This window comes from Haliaeetus leucocephalus, unplaced genomic scaffold (assembly GCF_000737465.1).
Source record: "Haliaeetus leucocephalus isolate CR32 unplaced genomic scaffold, Haliaeetus_leucocephalus-4.0 Scaffold206, whole genome shotgun sequence".
Taxonomy (NCBI): Eukaryota; Metazoa; Chordata; class Aves; order Accipitriformes; family Accipitridae; genus Haliaeetus; species Haliaeetus leucocephalus.
Genome location: NW_010972642.1, coordinates 11,796,572 through 11,817,978, shown reverse-complemented (window position 1 = coordinate 11,817,978; position 21,407 = coordinate 11,796,572). Strand labels below are relative to the sequence as shown.

The 21,407-nt window shown below is 39.4% G+C and overlaps 1 protein-coding gene across 9 annotated transcripts in view; it reads left to right on the top strand.

Moving 5' to 3' along the window:
• Positions 1–6: 6 nt before the first annotated feature.
• Positions 7–21,407, top strand: part of GNPTAB (N-acetylglucosamine-1-phosphate transferase, alpha and beta subunits) — a 46,684-nt gene continuing 25,283 nt past the window's right edge. For 6 of the 9 annotated variants that reach the window (XM_010566292.1, XM_010566291.1, XM_010566287.1 and 3 more), the window contains exons 1-7: positions 19–135; positions 5,008–5,093; positions 10,746–10,865; positions 12,853–12,894; positions 13,633–13,838; positions 14,510–14,574; positions 14,844–14,978. In XM_010566292.1, the coding sequence (XP_010564594.1) occupies positions 19–135; positions 5,008–5,093; positions 10,746–10,865; positions 12,853–12,894; positions 13,633–13,838; positions 14,510–14,574; positions 14,844–14,978 (771 nt within the window). Of the gene's footprint in view, positions 136–5,007; positions 5,094–10,745; positions 10,866–12,852; positions 12,895–13,632; positions 13,839–14,509; positions 14,575–14,843; positions 14,979–21,407 lie in introns of those variants that run through there. The other 3 variants (XM_010566289.1, XM_010566288.1, XM_010566294.1) reach the window with 3 other exon arrangements.

The window sequence follows — 21,407 nt, the reverse complement described above, 5'->3', positions numbered from 1 at the left end:
GGCGGCCGCCGGCGGGCCATGCTGCTAAAGCTCCTGCAGCGCCAGACCTATACCTGCCTGTCGCACAGGTATGGGCCCTGCCTCTGCCTCGGGGGCCTCGTCCTCATGATCGTCTCCGCCCTGCAGTTCGGGGAGGTCAGTACGGCGCCGCGCTGGCGTGGCGTGGCTGCCCGCAACCCCCGCCTTTCCCCTTCCCCTCCCTTCCTCAGGGCAGCCGGAGCTTGGTTTGGGGCTTTTTGTCCCCTTTCGGGAGCCGGGGAGTTGTCATGTCCTGTGAGCAGCGAGTTCCTTCAGCAAGCACCTTGGGCGCGCGTGCTGGTCGTATGTATGTATGTATGTCTATATGTGCGTGTGTGTTTCGCGCGTCAGGGAGAAAACCGGCTTTACGGCGGCGCTCCCTTCTCGTTCTGGGGTGTTAACGGTGGCGGCTGAGGAGCGGCAGGCGTGCCGCCTGCTCGGGGCGGTGGGGGCCGCCGGCCTGCCCCAGCTGCCGGGGCTTCGCCGCTCGCCTCCTGCCTGGCGGCCCCGGCCCCCCCCCCCTCCTCAGGAGACCGCCGCCGCGCTCGTTGCCGCCTCACGTGCGCGGTGGGGAGTGACGCCGCTCTCCCGCAAACGCCGGGGGTGACGCCAGCGTTCAGTGCCCCCCGGGGGGGTTAACGTGGTTTCTGACGGTCTTGGCGGGCCCTGGCAGAGGGGAGCCGAGGGAAATCTGCATGCTCCAGGAGCCGGCGTTTTCTTGTCTTGTGCAATTTATTTTTTTTCCCCCGCTTCCCTTCTCAGGTGATTTATTAGTGCTGTGTTTTTGTCCTGTTTGACTCTTTCGAAGGCTGTGCTGGATGTAACCTTCAAATGGCAACGGGGAGTGACAGAATCTTTCCCCGCCGTGGAGTTCAAGGAGTTAAACGTAGCCTCTCTGCAAGCTGCCTGCAGCTCAGCAGAGTCTGTGTTACATCGCTCGCTGCTCGCTGCTTATTACCCAGGTTGCCTGCTATTTTGTAGATGATGCAATATAACTTCTACTTGTTCTATATATGACTTTATACAGATGTATAGTATATTTTAAAGCTTCATTTCGTATTACCCTATCTATTTTGGAAGTCATCAGTGAAAGAATCTGGAGGGGGGAAAAAACCAATCCTGCTTCAGCGTAGTGTTTGAGAATATAGTAAGTATTCACGGAATTAAAGAAAATATTTTTGTCAGTGTAAAAAGGTGGCAGTGTCAAATGCAAACAGACTGGAATTTCCTGATTCCTAAATTGTTCTCCCCCCTGCCCCCCCTTCCTCTTTTTTTTTCTTCCCTGTTACGTTTTGATGGACTCTTTCAGATGAGGACCCATAAAGAGTATTATCTGAAACTCTTGAGTGTAGCACACTCGGAACTTTGTTTTGTGTATCTATACATCTTGTCTGCATAAAGTACTTAGTCCCTACTGTTTTGCAGGGTTCACAAGTTCCTGAAACAGTTGAAAGCCATCAGTGAATTAATTGTGTGTAGTACTCTTAGTCACCTGGTTGCACATGATTATCAACTTGGATTGGTGTATACCTCTTGGTGCTGTGAAACTTTGAGTATAGTTTTGCCTTTCTTAAGAATGGGGACTTAAACCCAACTTTAGGATTTCTTAGAGCTTTGAAGGTTTTTTCAAAACACTTCAGTAGTTGTCCAAATTATGGCTGATTTCGCTGAGAATCAGTGAAAATCACTGCTCAGAATTATTTTTGTACCAAATCTTAGTTTGATACTTCCAGTCCTTTTAGAGCTGTTTGGAAAACTTAGATACTATTTAGACAGTGAGCAAAGAACTGGCAGATTCATGTAGGAGTAAATTTTCAAAATTATATGTTAAAAAAAAAGAAAAATGACCAGCAGTGTTTTTAAAAAAGCAAACCAAACCAGCAAGAAAACCCCCACCCTTTATGGAATGACCATGCAGAAATACAGAAAAACTGGTTTGTTTCTGTGTTGGTTTTTTTGGTTTTGTTTTGGTTTTTTTCTTTTTTTTTTTTTACAGTGATGATAAATGAGCTTGGTAAGAGATGTTTGCATGCATTTTGCTTTTTACTTTTATGATTTAAAGTGGTGTGTTTTGCTAAACAGTGGTTAGTTTAAGGATTTAGGAGAGACTAGGCTTGTGAGAACGAATGCTGTTAGACCTCTTCGGACAACTGTACTGGAAATGGAAAATACTTCTTCAGTACAGAGTCCGCAAGGCAGCAACTAAAATAAAACCAAGAAATCTTTCTAGTAATTATCAGCTCAACCATTTTTAACAATCTGCAGGGAACTGTCAAGCAATAAAAAGGCAACGCTTATCAGACCCTGGTGTCTGAGCAGCGTTTGCAGTTCTGCTTTTCACCCACCCTCGGAGACAGCTTTTTTGTCCTAGTAGGCAAAATTACATCTGCTTGCTTAGATCCATGCTAATATCAATATTAATCATGGTGTAAAAATGGATGGCTAGGGCAAATAATTTGAGGTTGGTGATGACGTCCTCACAGCCTCAAGCTGAAATGAGCTTGATTTCAAGAAAAAACTTGAACTCAATGAAATAACAGCGCATTAAGCGTGATTCAGGAACATGTCTGCAAAAACATATAGGGTAGCCAGGTCTAAGCCAATGCTTAACCTAGTCGTAAGATGAGCTTTAAGTTTTAGGACAGTTTGGTTGTAAACCCTTCTTGGCCATCCTTCTGTAGGTTGCTCAGCTTTGTAAAATGTTTTGTAACTGGAACATGCCAGAGTCACTGTTATCACCTCTCTGATACAGTATCTCCTAATAGAGAGTCTCTCTCCCCTTTTTTTTAATTTTGTTCCCTTAGTGGTTTTATAATATCAGTATGTAAAGTTGAAGCAAAGCTGCCTCCAGGCATTATTGCAACACAAATCATGAGACAGGAGGAAACAGTTACAGGAAAAAAATGTATCAGGTGGGAAGAGCTTAACTTTTTTCCTAGATGTGTTTCTAAAGAGATCTGTCCTGGGCCTTTTTGGTTATAGTTGCACAAAGGCAAAAAGCAAAGGCTTAACTGATTAATGTTTTGCTTCTGGAGAGCTGTATTATTCGTATAATAAATAACATTTTTACTCAAATACTTTGTATTTCTTCTAGAAGCAGATCAGTGTGTGTCAATTTACCGTTATCAATAGTAGCAAATGTTTCTGCGTGGATATCTTGCAGTGTGTGCTGTATTAAACTAGTGTATTTGGCAGAAGGGTGTAATGACTTGTGCATAAGAAAGTGTAATAGTGTGTTTTTAAGACACTTCCTGACTTTGCTATCTAAGGGAGGAGATTTTATGCTCACCTGGGAAATCATGCGTCCTTTGTGTAAGGGGAATGAACTTGTACAGATGTGATCTTGGTTACAAAGAGACTGTCTGTAGCTTTGGCAGGAATTGTGTGTGTGTGTGTGTGTGTGCTTGTCACACAGCCACATGATGGGGCTTCCCTGCTCTCTAGAAGGCTTTAACTTGCTTTAGTGGGCATGAAAGTGCAGAGTTGTGTATCTTCTTAAAAGGGAGGGAGGTAGTCTTTACGTTGTGGTTTTGAATGCTGTCTTAGAGAAATGGTATTTTTCATAGTTCCCATAATACAAGAAATGAGCAATAGTAAAATTTTAAATCTAGGAAGAGTAGTGTAAAGTAAGTACTATCCTTTCCTGATATTGTTATTTTTCCTCTCTGGTACATACAAATACATACTTAACCAGGTCAAATAAGCTACTACGCCTTCATCTCTAAAGCAGCACAAGATGCCACTATAGTTTTTAAAGTTGGACTTGCATTGTAAAAGATATCACAGCAAGTTTATCTTGGAGTAGAACCTAAATATTTTATATTATTTTTATCTCAAATTATGCTTTTTTGCTATATCAAAGCATATTAAGCATTTTTATTGTTGAAGAGTTTTTTTTTTCTGTTTAGAACCTGATGTCAGATACTTTGTTAGTAATGGAAAAATAACTGTGTGCCTTTGTTTTTTGTGTATATATATGTATATTTAAGAATGGAAATGGAATGTAAAGTTGCAGCTTTCCAAAGTAAGAATTGGCTTGTGATTAGTTTCCCATATGGCTAATTTATGAAAATGCCTGGGAATGGGGACGGCTGGCAAAGGGTGTTTAAGTAAGGCACAGCTTGACGTTTTAGCTAAGCAACCTTGATGGCTGGATGAAGGTGGGGAAGACAACCCTGCCTTCAGCTGTGTGTTGCCACTGTTTCTCATCTGCTGCAACAACCAAGTAGAGGAAGATCAAGTGTTCTGGTTTTTGAAGATTCGTCTTTCTTTGGTTTAGCTCCATGACTTGGCTCACTGCAGGGTCGGCTGAACTCGGGTCAAGCTAAAGGGAGGTAGCAGAAATACAGGGGGATGGAAGAGAGGCTGCAGCCTGCAGAAATACTTTGCTGTTGGGTTAGTCTGGCTGCGATGCAAGACGTCACCTGTATTGGGAAAGAGCTATTGTGTTTTAAGTTTGTGGCCAGGTCAATTTGCATAATTTGATATGCCCTGGCCTGGCTGTTTGTTTGCAAAGCTCAAATTTCAGAAGTGTGTATACTTCAATATGTCCTGTATGAGAATAGAAAGGAAGATCAGCAAAACTATGCTGGGGGGGTGTGTGTGTCCTGCTTGCATTGAAGTATATTTGGTTTAGATCTCAGTTTTGGGAAAACATTTCTGAATTTTTAAAGGCTAAGAGACAAGGGAGAGGTAACCTAGATGAATAGTAGCTTACAAAGTGTGTCTATAAAACATGAAATCCTTTCTTGCAGAGAAGAAACAAAGTTTGTTAAAATCAAGTGTGGTCTTAAGTTCTGGTTCTGATTGCTGGCTCAGTGTAATAACTTAGTTTGGATTAAGGTCTAGTCAGTTGTGCATTAATGCATAGATTAATTTGAATGAAATTGATTGTGATTAAACATATCAAAAGGACAAATTTAAGTATCTAATTTTAGAAGGTCATAACATCAAATTTTGTTTTGTTTTGGTTTTTTTTTTTCTTTGCAGGTTGTCTTGGAGTGGAGCAGAGACCAGTATCATGTTATGTTTGATTCATACAGAGACAACGTTGCTGGCAAATCATTTCAGAATCGGTGAGCTTTATTTGCAGTTGACAGTATTGCACATCTTACTGTTCAATGAATTTTCAAATATATAAATCAAATATTTTAGATGAAGTAATGTACTGTTGAGTAGGACCTTATTGTATGGGCTCTAAATCTCCAGCAAACTTTAAACTTAGTGGTTTTAAAATTGTGCATAATATCCCAGCTTGGAAGATGTTTGGCATTTGGAAGCTCTAGTCATATAACAGAGTTTACATTTTAACTGCATTTAATTCATCCAGTCTCTAATGAAGCATCAAAATGGTGATAAAGTTAATAATAAAGGGAGGACATGACATGGTTTCCATACTAAGATAGAAAAGTACAAGTACTGTTCCTATGCACTTAAAATTACAACTTTCAGTGTTTTGAAAAGTTATTTTTCATTTACCTTACATTTTCTGTGGCATCTCATGAGGGACATTATTTAGTAGAGAAGTCACAAAACTAGTAAGAAGAAGCTTTTTAAAGCTGAGTGCATGGGAGAAGTTGCTCACAGCAAGTTGGAAACCAAGTCATATGGGTCATTTGTTTCAGTTGTGTTAACTGCTATGTGACTTCTTGTGGTTTCATCGTTCGTGTCTGAATGGTCGTGGGGTCTGCTCAGGAAGTCAGTGGACTGTGAATTGGTAGGTGGAAGAAGCTACTAAGAGATATCATCTGACTCTTAAGTGTTGATATACTTGACTGGAAAAAAAAAAGCCCTGAAAGCAGATGCTTAATCTGCCTTGTGGTTTGTTGAATCACGGGACAGTAGAAATGATCAGATCAGTTTGTCATGCTTTAGCTGGTGCGACATAACTCTGTAAAAGTACATTGCGTGGTGTCACTAAATCCTGCACACTTTTATAGTCTCACGTCTTACCCCCTCCCCCATTTTCCAAAGGATGACAGATGAAGGCAGAGTGATGCAGCTCATATGGATGATTAGCTTAATGTTTACATGTTTATGCAGTACTGAAGTGAAAGCATGGTAGTTTGTTCCTGTCAGTACTAAAATGCTTGACTTTGTGATAATTTAGTGCAGTGCTTTTATAAAATGGTTGGGTTTGTCCAAAACAAAATCGCAAATCTTACTGTTGTGATGTAGGTGTAGTCAGTTCCTATTTCTGCAGTGTTCTTTCTGACTTCACTTTTGTTGTATAAAGCACTCCTTAGCTGGTGTTGATTTCTGTGAATTGTGAGCAAAGTATCCAGTGCTTGGGGAGGAACTATTGGCTGCCTGAGCAAAAGCTTAAGGTTTTCATGCTGGGTGCTTAAGTTATTCCAGTTTACCCATATGCCTTTAATACTCTTATGTCAGTTGTGGCAGGGAGGTTTGTTGTGATATTTGTGTGCAGATACCAACTTCCTGTAAAAATTCATACCAATAAAGTGTCTTTGCGGAGACATGCTTTTAGGCATCTGTTAACTTTTAAAAGCCGCTTGTCAGGGGTTTGATCTGTTTTTATTATCAAACTTCACGAATGCAGTAATGGATCTCATCTTGCAGTATGCACTGTATCAGTGGTGGTTTGATGGAGTTTTTAAGGCTAGTATTAATGCAACATGTACGGTGTCACATGGTTTTTACATAAACTGAGGATTGTGGACTTCCTGTTTTGATCCTAGCTTATCCATTGATTTTAATCACTTCTTATTTTAGTGTTAGAGAAAAATACTCAGAATTGGAGAACAGGAAGCTGCTTGGTTTGGAAATTAAGCAGATCCAGTGCTTAGTGGAAAGTAAAAACTGCCTGGCCTTTAGGAAGTATTAATGGACCTTCAACTGAATTAAATAGTGTCATTTTCAAGGAGCTTTGCAGGAAAACATCTCTGTTCTTTTCAAACGGTTGTGTTATAAACTTCTATAAAGAAAACCGCAGTGTAAAATGTAGACAAATTTGTGCATGTGGGCAAGCTCCTTATGATTATAAACTCAAAAACTCTTCTTCCTGAGTAACATAAAGACAGTGATGTTGCTACCATCATTAGTTACACCTATTGAGTCCTGTTCTCTGCCAGACCTTGGAAGACTTTGTTTTGCCTTGAAGTTTAGCAATTGCTTTAGTTTGCTTTTCCCTCCTGTCGCATGTCCTTTGGCATCCTAGCTGTTGCAATTTCCAGGTAGTCACGTCAGCTGCTAAACTTCCTACTTACATTGCCCAGGCTCTTACAGAGCCTGAGACAGTGGAGTAGAAATTCCAGGGCTTTTTACCAAGCCACCTCATCCAAACCCATTTTTGAAGACTTAGTTATTTGATATGAAAATAAAAAAGGGGAGAAGGAAACTAAATAATGGAGTTGCATGCATGAGTGTCTTGGACAAGAACTGTGTTTTATTACTGTCCACCAGCAAATTCTGCATTTTGGCAAATGCTGAAGTGTAATTTTGCTATTCCAGGACACGGCCAAATCATATTTAAAACTCCAAAATATGTATGGAAACAAAATGTGAAGGAACAATCCTCAGCTTTTAAAATGTACAGACTGATTTCAGTATGGTACAGCAAGTGAGAGCCATCAGTGGTTGGGGAGCCATTAATTGTTGAGCAGGGTGAGGCTGGAGAGAGGAAAAGACACACAAATTAGGGAGCCAAGAGGTACTGGAGCAGGAATAGCAATGGAACAGCTGAGTTGCCGTTGGTGGTTAATTACAGAGATGTAATAGGCAGGAGGGCTGGGAGGTTTATAGTGGGGAGCTTAAGGGCGTAATAGACTTGTGCTCATTCATAAAGAGGCTCGGCAAGGTTGGAGATCACCGTATGGTAGCTTGGGAGAGATCCAGAGGCTGCTGTACTCCTTCAGCAACAGTGGATGCTGAGACAATGAGGCTTTGTCTTCCAGCTGCAGTCTTGGCTGTGAGCATGGCTCTCGCATGTAAACAAACGTCACGGGTACGGAAAATGCTTTCTGGCAGGTGCACAGAAGAGGCAGCATGTGACAGGTCTTCTGTCCCATCTGGGAGAGCTGGTGGCTCTGGCTTTGTCTTCAAGCAGTATCCTATAGATGTTTTTAGGTTTGCAAGTAAAAAAGGGTATGTTTTTGAAGGAGGAAAATGTAAAGGAGTATCTGAAAGAAGCCTTTACTTATTAATTGTCTGGGAGTCTCCAAGGAAGTTTCCGAAGTCTGTGTTTGCTGATGTTAAAAACAGTAGCAATTGGGAAAATTGGTGATTTTCTGTAGAAAGGTGTTACATAATTCCCATTTAGGCAGCTTGTCTTGGGCTTAATCTGTTTGCCAGACTGGTATTTGTGATGAAGACGAAATGTATAAATCCACATGAAGGAGAAATGCAGTTACAGAATTTGAGGGAGAAAGTTTTTGATCTTATCTGACCTTGAACAACTTGCAAAAGACTCTGCATACTAAAAATAGTGTTTCAGAAGGATAATGTGGAAGTGGCTCTCCTTTTTTAATTTTAAAGCAAAATGCCACTACATGCTTTTCAAAATATAAACTCTCAGTACTTTTTAAGAAGCCATGAAACCATCAGAAAACTTTGGCAAAGACCGAAAAGGTGAAATCTTAACAGTGTTCCTGATCCTAGTTGGGAGCAACAAATTAATTTGTGTATGATATCTCTTTTTTTATTATTATGTTTGATAATGCTACTTTCTCAAACCATGTATGCTGTAAAAATGCATTAGGAAAATTTATCCGAGTATTTGTATAAATTTTAAGCAATTAGACTAGCGGATCTGCAAACAGTTCACTTACTTTAATAGCCTTTTTTACTAGTGTCTATTGCCGCTGGTAATGAAGAATGAGATTGCCATGCCAGGGTCAAGTCAGAATTGACATACCTGCATCTGACCAAGAATGCCTTTCCTCTGTGGACTTTATTAGCATGTAGCTGTATGTGACATCATTTCAACGCTAAAAATTAAGTGTAGAAAATTACATAGTTATATGTGCTATTGCATAGAAACACACTTTTAGCAAACGATAAATTGGGGAGAGGCTTCACAGTCAAAATTGCCGCATACCCTAGAAAGAGTTGGACTTGAGGCATTTTTTATTTTTGGACATTTTATGTTCCTCAGTGAAGCCTGGGTAAATAAACTTTGCACTTTGCCCAGAAGACTGAGGGTTGGGCATTTTTGAAATCGGCTGACTTGAGTCAGGTGCTTCCACCTAAAACGCTCTTGTCTTAGCTGTAGTGTACAAGGGACTGTCAATGCAGTAATTTAACTGATCACAACAAATGTAGGAAAGCTGGAAGAGCTCCTGCCATTGAATTTCTACTCCTGTGGAGGACTTTTTAGTTGAAAACGTGCCTTGAGTTGCACCTGTTAATGAACCAGAAGCTAGTGTCACCTCCTGAGAAAGAGGTGAAATAACTTATTAGAAGGGTAGTTGTATTCACTAAATTGACTTTGCCAGTTGAGAGTTTGCCAGTTGCCTCCTGCAGAGTGTTGCATGTCAGAGGTGAGAGACTTCTGTGTGGTGCTGCTGGGGCAGGCAGCACTTCTTTTAGGTGTTCAAACTGACCCACTGTTATCCTCGTAAGTGTCGTAGCTCAGTTAGGAACAGTGATGAATTGAGTACAAAATGTTCCTGTTTATTGTGCTGTGACCAGCTACTGGCTGCCCTTTTACCAAATTTTGTGCTTGTTATTGAATCTCAGCCAGCAGAAAATGAAGCTGCGTGGAAGTTGACTGCATGTCTGCAAGGGAAGGTGGAGGAGATACTTACAAGCTCTGTCTCTTTTTGAATGCTTTTTGAAGGATGCAGTGGGTGGGAAGGGAACCCCTTCCCTTGGAAACCTCATTAAATGACCCTGTGGATCTTGGCATTAGAGAAGTGCTCAATGTTTGCTAGGCCATCTACAGTTTAGGAAGGTATTGAATAGCTTGACACTGAAACTTTTGAAAATAATAGTTGGGGCATCCTCCTGCTGTCTGGGACTGAGAGTTTCACTTACAGCCGCAGCCTGGAGTACCCACTGAAACAAAGCTGTGGGCCTCAGAGAGGAGATATCATAAACAAATAGAAAAAAAGGTACCCAAACCCTTTTCTTTTCTTCTGCCTTAGGTATGCTAGGAAATCTCTAACTGTCCAGAAACAGCCCAGTGTATTGAATTGTGGCAAGAATGAATTTGACTGCTGTGTCTAGGGTCTGAATTCATGCACCCTACTTATGTCAGTTTATGAAATGCCCTGTTATTAATATTTAAGAGGCATTCCTAGGACAGAGACCTGGTTCTGCTGAGACCTTATTGGCTCTGTGCAATTAAATAACAGCAAGTATGATTTAAGTCTTTATACTTCATGCTGTCCTGTCTAATGTAGTTGGTGAATTAAGGATGTGCCTGGATTCTGGTACTGATTTGAGAAATATTTTATGGGTTTGAAGGAGTTGGGTTATAAGTTAATGTCAGTGAAAGTTAGAGCATAAAGTTCAGACTTCATTTAGTTACTGAACTGTTATAGCCACTTTATGTCCTTTTTGGTTTTATGTCTGTGCTGTTTTGTCAAAGGCTTGTGTATAATTAAGAGATGATATATATAGCTAAAGAGAAGCTTTTTGCTTTGTCTTGTTTGCAGCTCAGACACCAAGTATTTCTGTTGTTAGACAGAAATTGCTATTGTAGGATGCCACAAACACTTGTAATGTAATATTAAACAGCTCATGTAGCTTTCATTTGAATTATGTAGGCTTTGTTTACCCATGCCGATTGATGTGGTATACACCTGGGTGAACGGCACTGATGTTGAACTGATCAAAGAATTGCAACAGGTCAGAGAACAGATGGAGGAAGAACAGAAAATAATGAGGTAATAATCTTATGTATTTTTTTCCCCTTTAACTGACAGCAGCAATCTAATGCAGTATTAGCCCTTTTCATTTTTCTCCCGTGTTATTCAACATGAAAATTCAAAGAGCATTTTCTCACTTTTTCATTTGATTATTCTCAAAACCTTGTTTTGGTTCTACATTTAGCTATGAAGTACTGTCTAATCAGAAAACTCTTTTAGATACAAAGCATAATAATTTTAAGTAATTACGGCTGTTCTGTCTTGAATTTGTAAAATGCCATGCAGAAAACTGCTTTGTGTATGTGATTTTGTATTGATTTCTACAACTCAGTTTGTAAATGATAATAATAAAACTATATCTCAAATGTATAATCTCTCTTCATCCCCTTTTTCCTCCTCACTTCCCCCCCTTCCCCAGTATTTCTTTTTATAATGGGCTTAATAAAATCTTAAGCATATGTTTCTTAAAGGCTCCTTTTTAAACTTAGATTTGTAGTCTCCCAAACACTGAAACTGAGAAAGAAGAAAATAATTTATTCGTGTTATAAAGGTATGAGTCAGCCTTCTAACTAAGGAGAGAAAGACATGTATTGCTGCATTTGGTGTTACAGATTGTGGTATACTGTTCTGCAAAATTACTCATGTAAGGCTTCAAACGCAGGCTGTAGCAGATACCTTGGATTGTGTCTTGTAACCATTGATTTATTTCTTAATAAGCAACTCTGTGGTCATGTGATCTGTTTTGGCCAGAAAATATGCTAAATGGAAGAACAAGTCTGTATTTTAAAGGTTATAATAGTTTTATTCAGAATAATCTGAAATCCACAAGTAAGTGGACTGATCAGATTTTTGGCACGTTATTACTTGCAATTTAGGTACCACTGACAGTGTGATCACAAGTGAAATTCTGAATGTTTGTTTTGCTACTTAAACAGTGAAAGTATTAGTAGAACTTTAAATCCATTAAGTTTAAACATCTTAAACAGAGGCATGGTCTCTGCTCTGAAAAGCTTTCAGATTTATACTCATCTTTTCCTAGCAGTTCATACAGCAAATGTTAGTGGTTTTAGCTTTGTCATCACTCATGCTGTGATTCCCATTTTACGAAGGCAAAACCAGATTGGTTTTTGTTTTTTTTTTCATAATGCTGATTTGGAAAGTTGATATCAAGCCTATGGGTAAGACTCCTCTCCGTGCCACATTCATTATCTACAGGGGCACCTGGTTCTCTCCCTTGTAGATAACTTTTTTCATGTACTTTGAAATCAGTTAGCACTGTTACAGAAAGAGCTGTTTCATGGGATCAAGATACCTGCACAAGATAAAGGCTATAAATCTCTGCTAATGGGTGTATATTTTGTATTGCATAGCAAAACTTTGTAAGTTGTAACTTTCTTGGCGATACGCCTGAACTGAGCTAGTCATGGTCCAGGTGCTTTATTCTTCACTGGAGAGAGTAGCTTGGTGGATGGTGATTCTCTTTCTGTTGGTGTGTGTAGAAGGGTGCCCTTCTGATTCTGTGGTTATTATTTAGCAACAGCACTGCACTACCCTTACATTAATCCTCATTAGCTTCTATGTGCACATAGCAAATGCATGATAGACCTTATCAGAATATGTATGTTAGGCAAAACAATCAAGTCAGCCTAGTTTCAGGCCACTTCACCCAGGTTTCTTACTAGTGTTTTTCATATCACCATCAGTTTCATTAAGTAATCTAATAATAACCCCTGAAAGTCTTGTTAGCAAAAAGAGTCCCACTGCCACAGCTGTCAGCACAGCCAAGAGTTTTTGAGCTATGCTGCATGAGGGTGAGCAGTGAGGGGCACGTGTGTCAGCCCGTGCTCACCTTGACAAGGCCAATGGCAAGGCCTTGGCAGTTCTATAACTGGGTTATCGGTGCTTTCACAACGTGTCCCAGACTCAGTTAACAATCTGAAATTAGACTGAATTCTTTACTGTCAACTTGGTGTTACTTAATGTAGTTGTTTTAACTTTGTAATAGGGAAATCCTTGGAAAGAATGCAACAGAACCAACAAAGAAGAGGTGAGTTTTTGTGCTTTTGGGCATAAATTGCAATAAATGATATCTTACTCATTGTTAGCTGAAAGCAGATACTGGCTGGGGGGGGGGGGGTTTGGTTTTCTATAGCCTGTGCATGCTTTCCTTCTATGTCACTTCAAGAAAAGTTGACAGCGTGATAATATATTGTGTTGAATAAAAGTAATGTTATTGTGATATATATGAATGAGCTTCTTAAAATGTGACAATTTCTGAAGTTCAGAGAGTGTAGCCGTGTCAGTTCCTATTCCAAGTGTGGATTTTTAATGCATATGTACCTGGAATTTTATAATTCAAAAGCATGAAAATTTTTTCAACGTTGCTTTCGCCTGCCATTTGTATACGTGGCACTGCAAGTAACTGTGGAGGGTCGGAGCCACTTGTGGCTCTGCTGCCAGGAAATGGCAGAGCCTCGTCTGTCCTTTTCTTCATTTAGCTTGGTCATTTTGCTATATAGAGATCTTTATAAGATCTCCTCTGTGGGCAAACTTTGAAATCTTGGAACTTGTGAAAAAACAGTTATGGGAATGAACTAAACTGTAACAGTCAGATATTTACCTTCTGCAGCAAAATAAGCATGTTCTTAGTAATTTCCCCTTGCCCTAGGAGATGTTAGAAATAATTGATCAGATTTTACAAAAACATCTCTTATTGCATCTAACATTGACTTTTTGTCTTAAATTTTCTGCTAGTGTTAAATATACCTTTGGTATTTTGCTGTAGCGAGAAGCAACTGGAGTGTTTGCTGACACACTGCATCAAAGTGCCAATGCTTGTCCTGGATCCTGCGCTGCCGACTAACGTCACACTGAAAGACCTGCTGTCCATTCATCCTGCTTTACAAACTGCTAACAATATGTTCTTTGTAGCAAAACCAAAAAATCCTTCTACCAATGTGACAGTAATTGTTTTTGATAGCCCTAAGGATGGTAAGAACCTATTTGTCAGATTCCAGCCAGTTTTCTAGAAGAAGCTTTTTAGTAAGCTGCTGTGAATTAGGGGTTTTTTTCCTCCAATACTGACTCTGCCGCTAATTTTCTGTTTGACTTTAGCAAGTCATTCAGCATCTCTTGCCCTCAGTCTGTTCCTCTAAATGATGACATTAATGATACTGTTTGCTTAGCTCCCAGACAACTGATTACAGATGATTAGAGTTCCATGCTTTAAAAGACTATTGCAAAACAGGTTTGATATCTGAGTATCTGTGTTGCACTGATAATCTCAGAAGACTGAGGTTTAGATTGAGGGAAGATTAGTTTTAGAAATCCTCTTTTAATTGCTGTGAACTCTAGTTTGAATATTGTGCAATAAGTTCTGCCCTTGCTCATCGGATTGCATACCTTAAAACAAAATTATCCATGTGTTCAGTATATATAAGTAGGATCTTAGAGCAGGTATGGGCTGCTTATTTTGTTTAATATGTAGAGTCCAACCACTGGTGTTTATTTTACCACCAAGAATTATCTATCACTTATAAAGACAACTCTTCACACCATAAATATCCAATCTTTTTAATTTGCAGAAGTATATCTTAGTTACTAGAATACACAAAAGAGGTTACTTTTGTTTTTTCACTTGCAATGCATTTTATGTATTCTAGTTGAAGCTGCCCATTCTGGAATGTTAAAAGACAACAGCAAACAGATAGTATGGAGGGGTTACTTGGTATGTACTTTTAAAATCTGTTGATTAACTTTTGTATATGTTACACTTTTTGTACATTTTTAGAAAGTGTGTATCTGTGCTATTCTCTTTCCATAACTCACATGTAGTAAGAAGTGAAAGCTTTTAAAATAACCTGATTTCAGTTTTGAAGCTTAGGTTCAGTGACAAAATATACACTATTAAATCTGTCACCTGATGAAGGATTGACAGATAAATGTGAATTATTGTAAGTTTAAAAAGGTCTTTATACCCTGTTTTCTTGTTTTTAGACTACAGACAAAGAAGTTCCAGGTCTAGTATTAATGCAAGACTTGGCCTTCCTTAGTGGATTTCCAGCTACATTCAAAGAAACAAATCAGCTACGAACAAAACTACCAGAGAGCCTGGCCTCTAAAGTAAAACTGGTAAGGGTCTGGAGGAAAGAGTAACTTAGTTGTACTGTTTTTTTGGAACAGTTCGCATACGAGATCTCATCCACCTAGGAGACTTAGGATGTTTCCGATAGTAATCGGTTTTTCTGTGTGGCTCTGTTTTCTTGAGTTGTGAAGAATAGTAAATAGTGACTCAAATAGTTGCCTTCAAAAGGCCACTTGTCCATTCTGTGACTGTAAGTTATTGGGCATTAGATTTGCTAGCTGATTAAAATGTACCAGCCTTATCAGTTTCTCTCAGCCATTTGCTATAGGCTGTGTACTGCTGAAGTATAGTATATCACTGGCTTGTTTAATGTGACAGTATTTTGTTTATGTAGCTTCTTAGCTTTTCTTCCCTCTTTGCTTTTAGAAGAATTACCTTAATAGTAACGACACTGGATTGTTTCACAGCTGAATGCTGTATTTCTCTCTGCCAAGTACTCTGTATGGTCTTGAGCAAGTTGCACTTCAACTTACCCACCTGCAAGGCAACAGTAGATCACAACTGGTGTGACTGTGTCATCCATTAACATTTCGTGCATTCTATTATCCTCTGCCGTTTGGACACCTTTTCAGTTACAGCCAGGTTTAACAGATAGGTTAAAGTTTCAAAAGTTTGTGAAAATCATTGGCTTATGTATTGGAGAGAGATGTGATTGGTGGTGTGAAAGGGGCTGAGGCCAGGGAGTTTGTGGAGGAGGAGTTAGCAGGGATAGAGGGATGTCAATCCATAGGTAATCTGTCTTTGTTAGTGTGATACCCACCTGTAGGATGTGCTAATTCACTTTATGGCTTGTTCTTGGTGCTCAAATGAGCATGACGTCCTTTCCTTTTTTTTTTTTTTTTTTTTTTTTTTGGCAGGCTGCATTAACAAATCATATATTCTGCTATTGCAGAAATGATAATGATGCCTTTCATAGGCTGGTCACACTCCAACTTAATGCAAGCTGAATTTCTTCTTTCTTGTCTCAGCTTGTGTTAGGCTGTCTTAGAGTCTCGCTAATGGTAGACACCTTCTGAAGTAAACACATTTATGCCTCTCTTCCTACACGCGCTTAAACAGCTTAATAGAGAGAGGTCTTAAACAGTTATTTAAGCTTAAATAGCTCTTTTCTTTTGCCTTTGTTTACATCTCTAATGTATTCATAGAGAGTAGCTATGGCTTTTCCTAGCCTTTGTTTTATGAAGTTAATCAGGCAGTGCTCATCCCACAGCATTAGCTCTCCATTCCTCTCATTATTTTGACAGCTCTTCCCTGCCACTTCCATTGTGGATTTGTCTGCCTTCAACATGATTGACTGCAATTTTGTACAGCAGTTTAAATGAGTCATCACCAGAACTTTTTACACAGTGAAAACGTGTAGTACATAGCTAACCCAAGGCCGGCAGACTGTCGGAGACTTGCTGTGTGCTAGATTATGCTCATTGCAAACAGTGCTGCCACTGTTTCTATGTAACCTCCCTTGCATCCTTCCACTGCTGTGTATTGGTGCTGTTCATAAAAATTGTCTCTTGCTATTGTGAATCTTTTGCTAGTTAGGGTGAGTGATGGCAGGTGTGCTCTGGTGTGGCCAAGGCATCCTTTCTTCTCTTTCCTAGTGGCACATTGGTTAAATGGCAGTGGATATTCCTATGGTCAATCTGCCAGTCTCTGCTTGTTTTACATGCTATGGGTATTTTTTTAATTGCTTTAAAGAAATGGTGTTTACTGTAGAGAAATGAGATTGTTATCCAACATGAGATGGTACTTCAGTTTTGCTGAGATGCTAGGTTCTTAATTTCTAGTTTGCGTGGGGAACATTGTTAGTTAAATGCTTCCTGACTTTGAGCCATCTGAAGAATCTTCTTTGAGTGCAGGTTCATCCATTTGGATTTGGAGCCTTTTCTAGTTCCTCACCCCAACTTAAGTTTACCAGTTCCTGGTAGTTTTAACACATTTGACTTAATGGAGCTGAAAAGCTCAGAATACCTTTAACTTCAATTACCAGCTCTTTTCATTTGTTAAACTTGCCCTTTAGCATTCAAGAAATTTAATAACAAGATGCTCCTTAATTATTTTTTTTCTGTTTCAGTTTAAAGTCAATTGGCTTATGTTTTCCTGACCTAGGGTTATTTTCTAGGAGCAGCTCTTCTGTAATATTTTTATTGGTTACCAAATTGGTATCTGAAATAATATTTGCCTCTGTCAGTTCAAAGATAATTTGGTGGAAAAGAAATCTGTCTGCTTCCACCTCTGGGAATAAATTGGAGTGCCATCCTAGGCAATGTTTGTTCATTGGTTGAACATTATAGATATAAGCTCTCATAGTACCATAGTTCTGAGGAATGATCCCTCCTCAAACAATATTTGGAATTTCATTCTCTGTCCCTTAGCAGATTTTGCTTTATGCTCTTTTTCCAAAATTTGACTTAAATCAGTTCTTTTGTCCATAGTACTCCTTTTTGTTTGTTTGTTTGGGGTTTTTTGAGTTCTGGTGCCTTGTATCGTTAACACTTGGTGTTCCTTTGTCAGAATAGCTTTTATGTGTCTTTCTTGGACCCTTCAGTATCTTTCTGTCCTTGATGTCCTACCACCTTCTCTTCTTCCCTCTGGTGTCATGGCTTGTACTAATATTTTTGCTGCTAAAACATACCTCTTTTAGTATAAGAATGCTTGTTGTTGTAGGGTTTTTTCCTGCTTTTTTTTTTTCCCCTTGTTCCCAGGTACTTTCTGACTTCATTAGCTGTGGTTATTTCTCTAATTGCATTATCTAACTATTGTTCAAGTCAGTGTTAATGCTTTTTCTCCTTAATACTCCTGTGTGGATTTTTGTTTCCAGCACCCAGAAGTTCATAATTCTCTCCAGGACTTTTGCTGTAAATCTGTCAAGCACTGACCTTATTCTTAGACTAGCCTGTGTCTCTTGTGCTATAATAGAGCCCTTCCATCTTCCGTGGACACCTTGGAAGAATGAAATGCCCGGATTTCTCCTAATTACTTTTGAGCGATCTGATGTTTGTTTATCATCTTGTGGTTTTAAGACTTGTGGAGCGATTCTGTCTGGACCTTAATTTTTTGATTGTAGTCATTTTTTTCCATTTCATCAGATGATCCCTTTCATCATCGTTTTTCCATTCCAGTAGGATCTCCTAGCAGTATTAGCCCAACAAAAACCATGATGGATGGATTCTTTCTGTGTTTCAGTTCTGCTTCTCATGTCCAAGCAGCTGGCTGATCTGTTGTCTGTATCCAAGCTGATCACTAGCTTAACTCTTTTTAGCAAATCTTTAAAATGCTATAGTCTATGTTTGTGCATTGCTGTCCAAATTAACATAAAGGCTGCATGTCTGGGGTGTCTTAGATACGTCTCCTATCTCCTTGTCTGTTTTTATGGAAGTGACATCCCGTGCCTATTCTCTTTCTACATGATTTTTCCTTACCCTGACTTGGTTGTGTTTTTCTCTGTGTTGTCAGTCATGTGTCATCGAGTTGATCAAAAATCTTTGTTTGTGCTAGTTCTCTTTTCCTTGGTGTGTTCTTATCTTGTGTAAATGTTACCGTTGTGATCAGCTTATTATCTGTTGCTAAGAGCTCCTCTTCTGCAATTTGGTTAGGCATATCTCCATATAAACACATTTTTTTTCTCAGGTATCCACAGCATTCTCCAGTTTCTCCATCCAGTCATCGTTGCTGTCTGTGTTTCTTTTCCCGGTGGTGGATGCATTAGAATAGTTAAACTGGGATTACTGTACCCTGTGTGGTCATAGCAGCGGATTCTTCCCCAACCAGTTCTCTGCTCTTGATAGCAGCAATTTATTTATGTGTATGTATATAAATGTAAGAAATGTTTTATTTGCAAGGATAAAAATTTTTACATATGAAGTGTGGATGAGGTAGTTTCTATAGAAGCCTTTGTTAAGATCCTAGCTCAGAATTAGTTCTTCATTCAGTGGATGTTGTAGGTAGTCAGTTATGGTAAACATAACCAAGTATGGTTTTCTCCTTACCAAAGAGAGAGGTTCTTAGTTAATGCTACAGCGAAGTAGAAGAAAGGTGGATTGTTTAGAGTCTCCACTGAAATTTGCAGCAATTCCTCTGCTGTTATCACTTCTGGAGTCTGGAAAGTAGTGTGAGATGCCCAGTGGAGAGGAAGAAATTTGCACATGAGTTTAGGCTAGACTTGGGCCTCATAGCTGCCTCCTGATGCTCAGTGGGTTTGTGCATGCTCTAAGTGGCTGTTTCTTAGTGCAATGCTGGAAGTAAAGAAATAAAAATAAAAAATTTCAACAATGCTGCTATTAGAAGGGAAGAAAGGTTAGAAACAGAGAAGTGTAGCTGCTGCACTTGTGTTGAATATTGCTAATGCTGTTTTGATTGGATTGCTTTAGTTTGATTGAAATAGCTTTTGAATCCAAAGAGGACTAAAAATTGCTTGGACATCTGGGCCAGGTGTTTCTTGTTCTAAAAATCTCTGAGAAAAGCAGCTGAGCTCTAGTAGAGGGGGTTAAATTGTGAAGATTTGGTATATAATGAATCAATTTCCAAGGTGAATTATGTATGTCATGGTCTACTGAAATTTTGTACTTATGGCCTGTATTGTAATGTAATGATATGGAAGTTTATTTCCAGATGAAGGGTAAGCAGCGGTGTCTCTGCTGATCGCATTTGTTGTTCTAAGTTGTGTGTGTTATCACAGACGTGGCTGAAAATTATATTTGGCTGCTTTTTATTTTCCGCTCTTTCTTAATGGTGCTTTAGTAAGCCACTAGATGGAGGTGTTACTCTGGTTACACAGCTCTCTGCTGCTAAACCATATTTCTTTAAAGGCTGTGAAGATCTTACGTTGTACCTATACTGAAGAAGAGCAACTGAAATTTTTTTTTCCACTTTTCCTTTCCCCCCTTACCTACATTTCTAAAGAAAAGAATCATTGTTCAGCCTAAAAGAGATGCTTGTGACTTAAAAACTAGGTAGTGATGTAAAGACTGACAAGGGAAGGATTGAAAGGGCAAGGGGGATTTGATTTGTTTGATTTTTTTTGTTTTGTTTTCTGAGGCTACCATGCTGACACTTTTTCACTGAAATAGTGTACAGTAGTGAAAATTTGTGGAGAAAGGTGACTCTTTCAAGATTTAATATCCTGATTGCTTCAGGGGGAACAGAGCCTACAGGTTTCCTTCCTTTGCAAAATATTGTTTCCTCTTTAATCTGCATGGGCACATATATATGGACATATTATGTTGGAAACTAAGGGCTGTAATATGTCTTTTAATGACTTTGTCTTACTAATGGAAAAAAATCCACATAGGAAACTGCAGGCACAGTGATGCTGGATGTTTGCTGTCCTCACTGCCTTGAGGGTGGAGGGTCTGGGGTTCTTACTGCTGCTCTTGTCAGTGTTGATGGAGCAGACAGGTGGCTTTAGGAGTTGTGTTATATGTTCACACAGATGTGATAAATAAGCTTAGTAGAAAAAAACCTAAGGCATTGCATTCCTTTTGGCTATGATGACCCTCCTACTACTTACCTTAGAAAGGGAACTTGATGATAAATACGTAAAGACAACAGTATTTCATATTTGTAAAGCTTTTTGTAAGTCTTTAACATAACACATGCCTCCCCCTTCCCTTGCTATGTTGGCATATGAGTTTTCCTAATATCCATACCGGAGTGTGAAAACAGGAGCATCTCATTTCCTTAACAGTCAGCTTTGGTCATTAAGAAGATAAAGCATAATAATTTAAAGACTGGTTAAGAGTCCTACTTCCACCTCAGAAAAAAAATCTGCTCTTTAGGCCTTTTACCTTGAGAATGTGGAAATTAAATTTTAGTTCTGCGTGGGGTGGCATAGCCCATCCTCCCTGCCTCCTAGTCTAGTAAGTCTAGGCACTGCCAAACATGCTGACTCCAAAGGATAACCTGCATTTACATTTACCTGGTGGGGAGAATGCAGTTTTCCTGTTTCATTTTTGAGTGCATGATATAAATGTGCAGGGGTGGTGGTCCGTGTGTGTGCCTGCATGACGTCCTTTCAGCCTGCTTGTGTTAGAAACTGAGGCTCACCTGATCATGCTGACTCTGTGCATCTACCTGCTTGTTTTTCTGTTCTATTTTCACAATACCTTTGGATCTGCTGACCTGTTTTCTCAGGGTGAAGATGATCTCTAGAAGATAATGTTTCAAGGAAATGGGCAATTGCATGTGTCCTCACTCAGAGGAGGATAATACCTGTGAGACATCAGAAAATCTGCCAGAGAATTCCATTTTGAATATACCAGCCACAAAATGCTCTGAGCAGAGCTTGCAATTTATTAGAATCTAGTTAGTTATGTCACCAGATAACTTCATTGAAATCTAACTTTATTGATAGGTCTGCTTGTGAAAAGACTTGTTTCTTAAAAAAGGTGTTGGTGGAAAAAACCCACTGATGTAATAAAAAT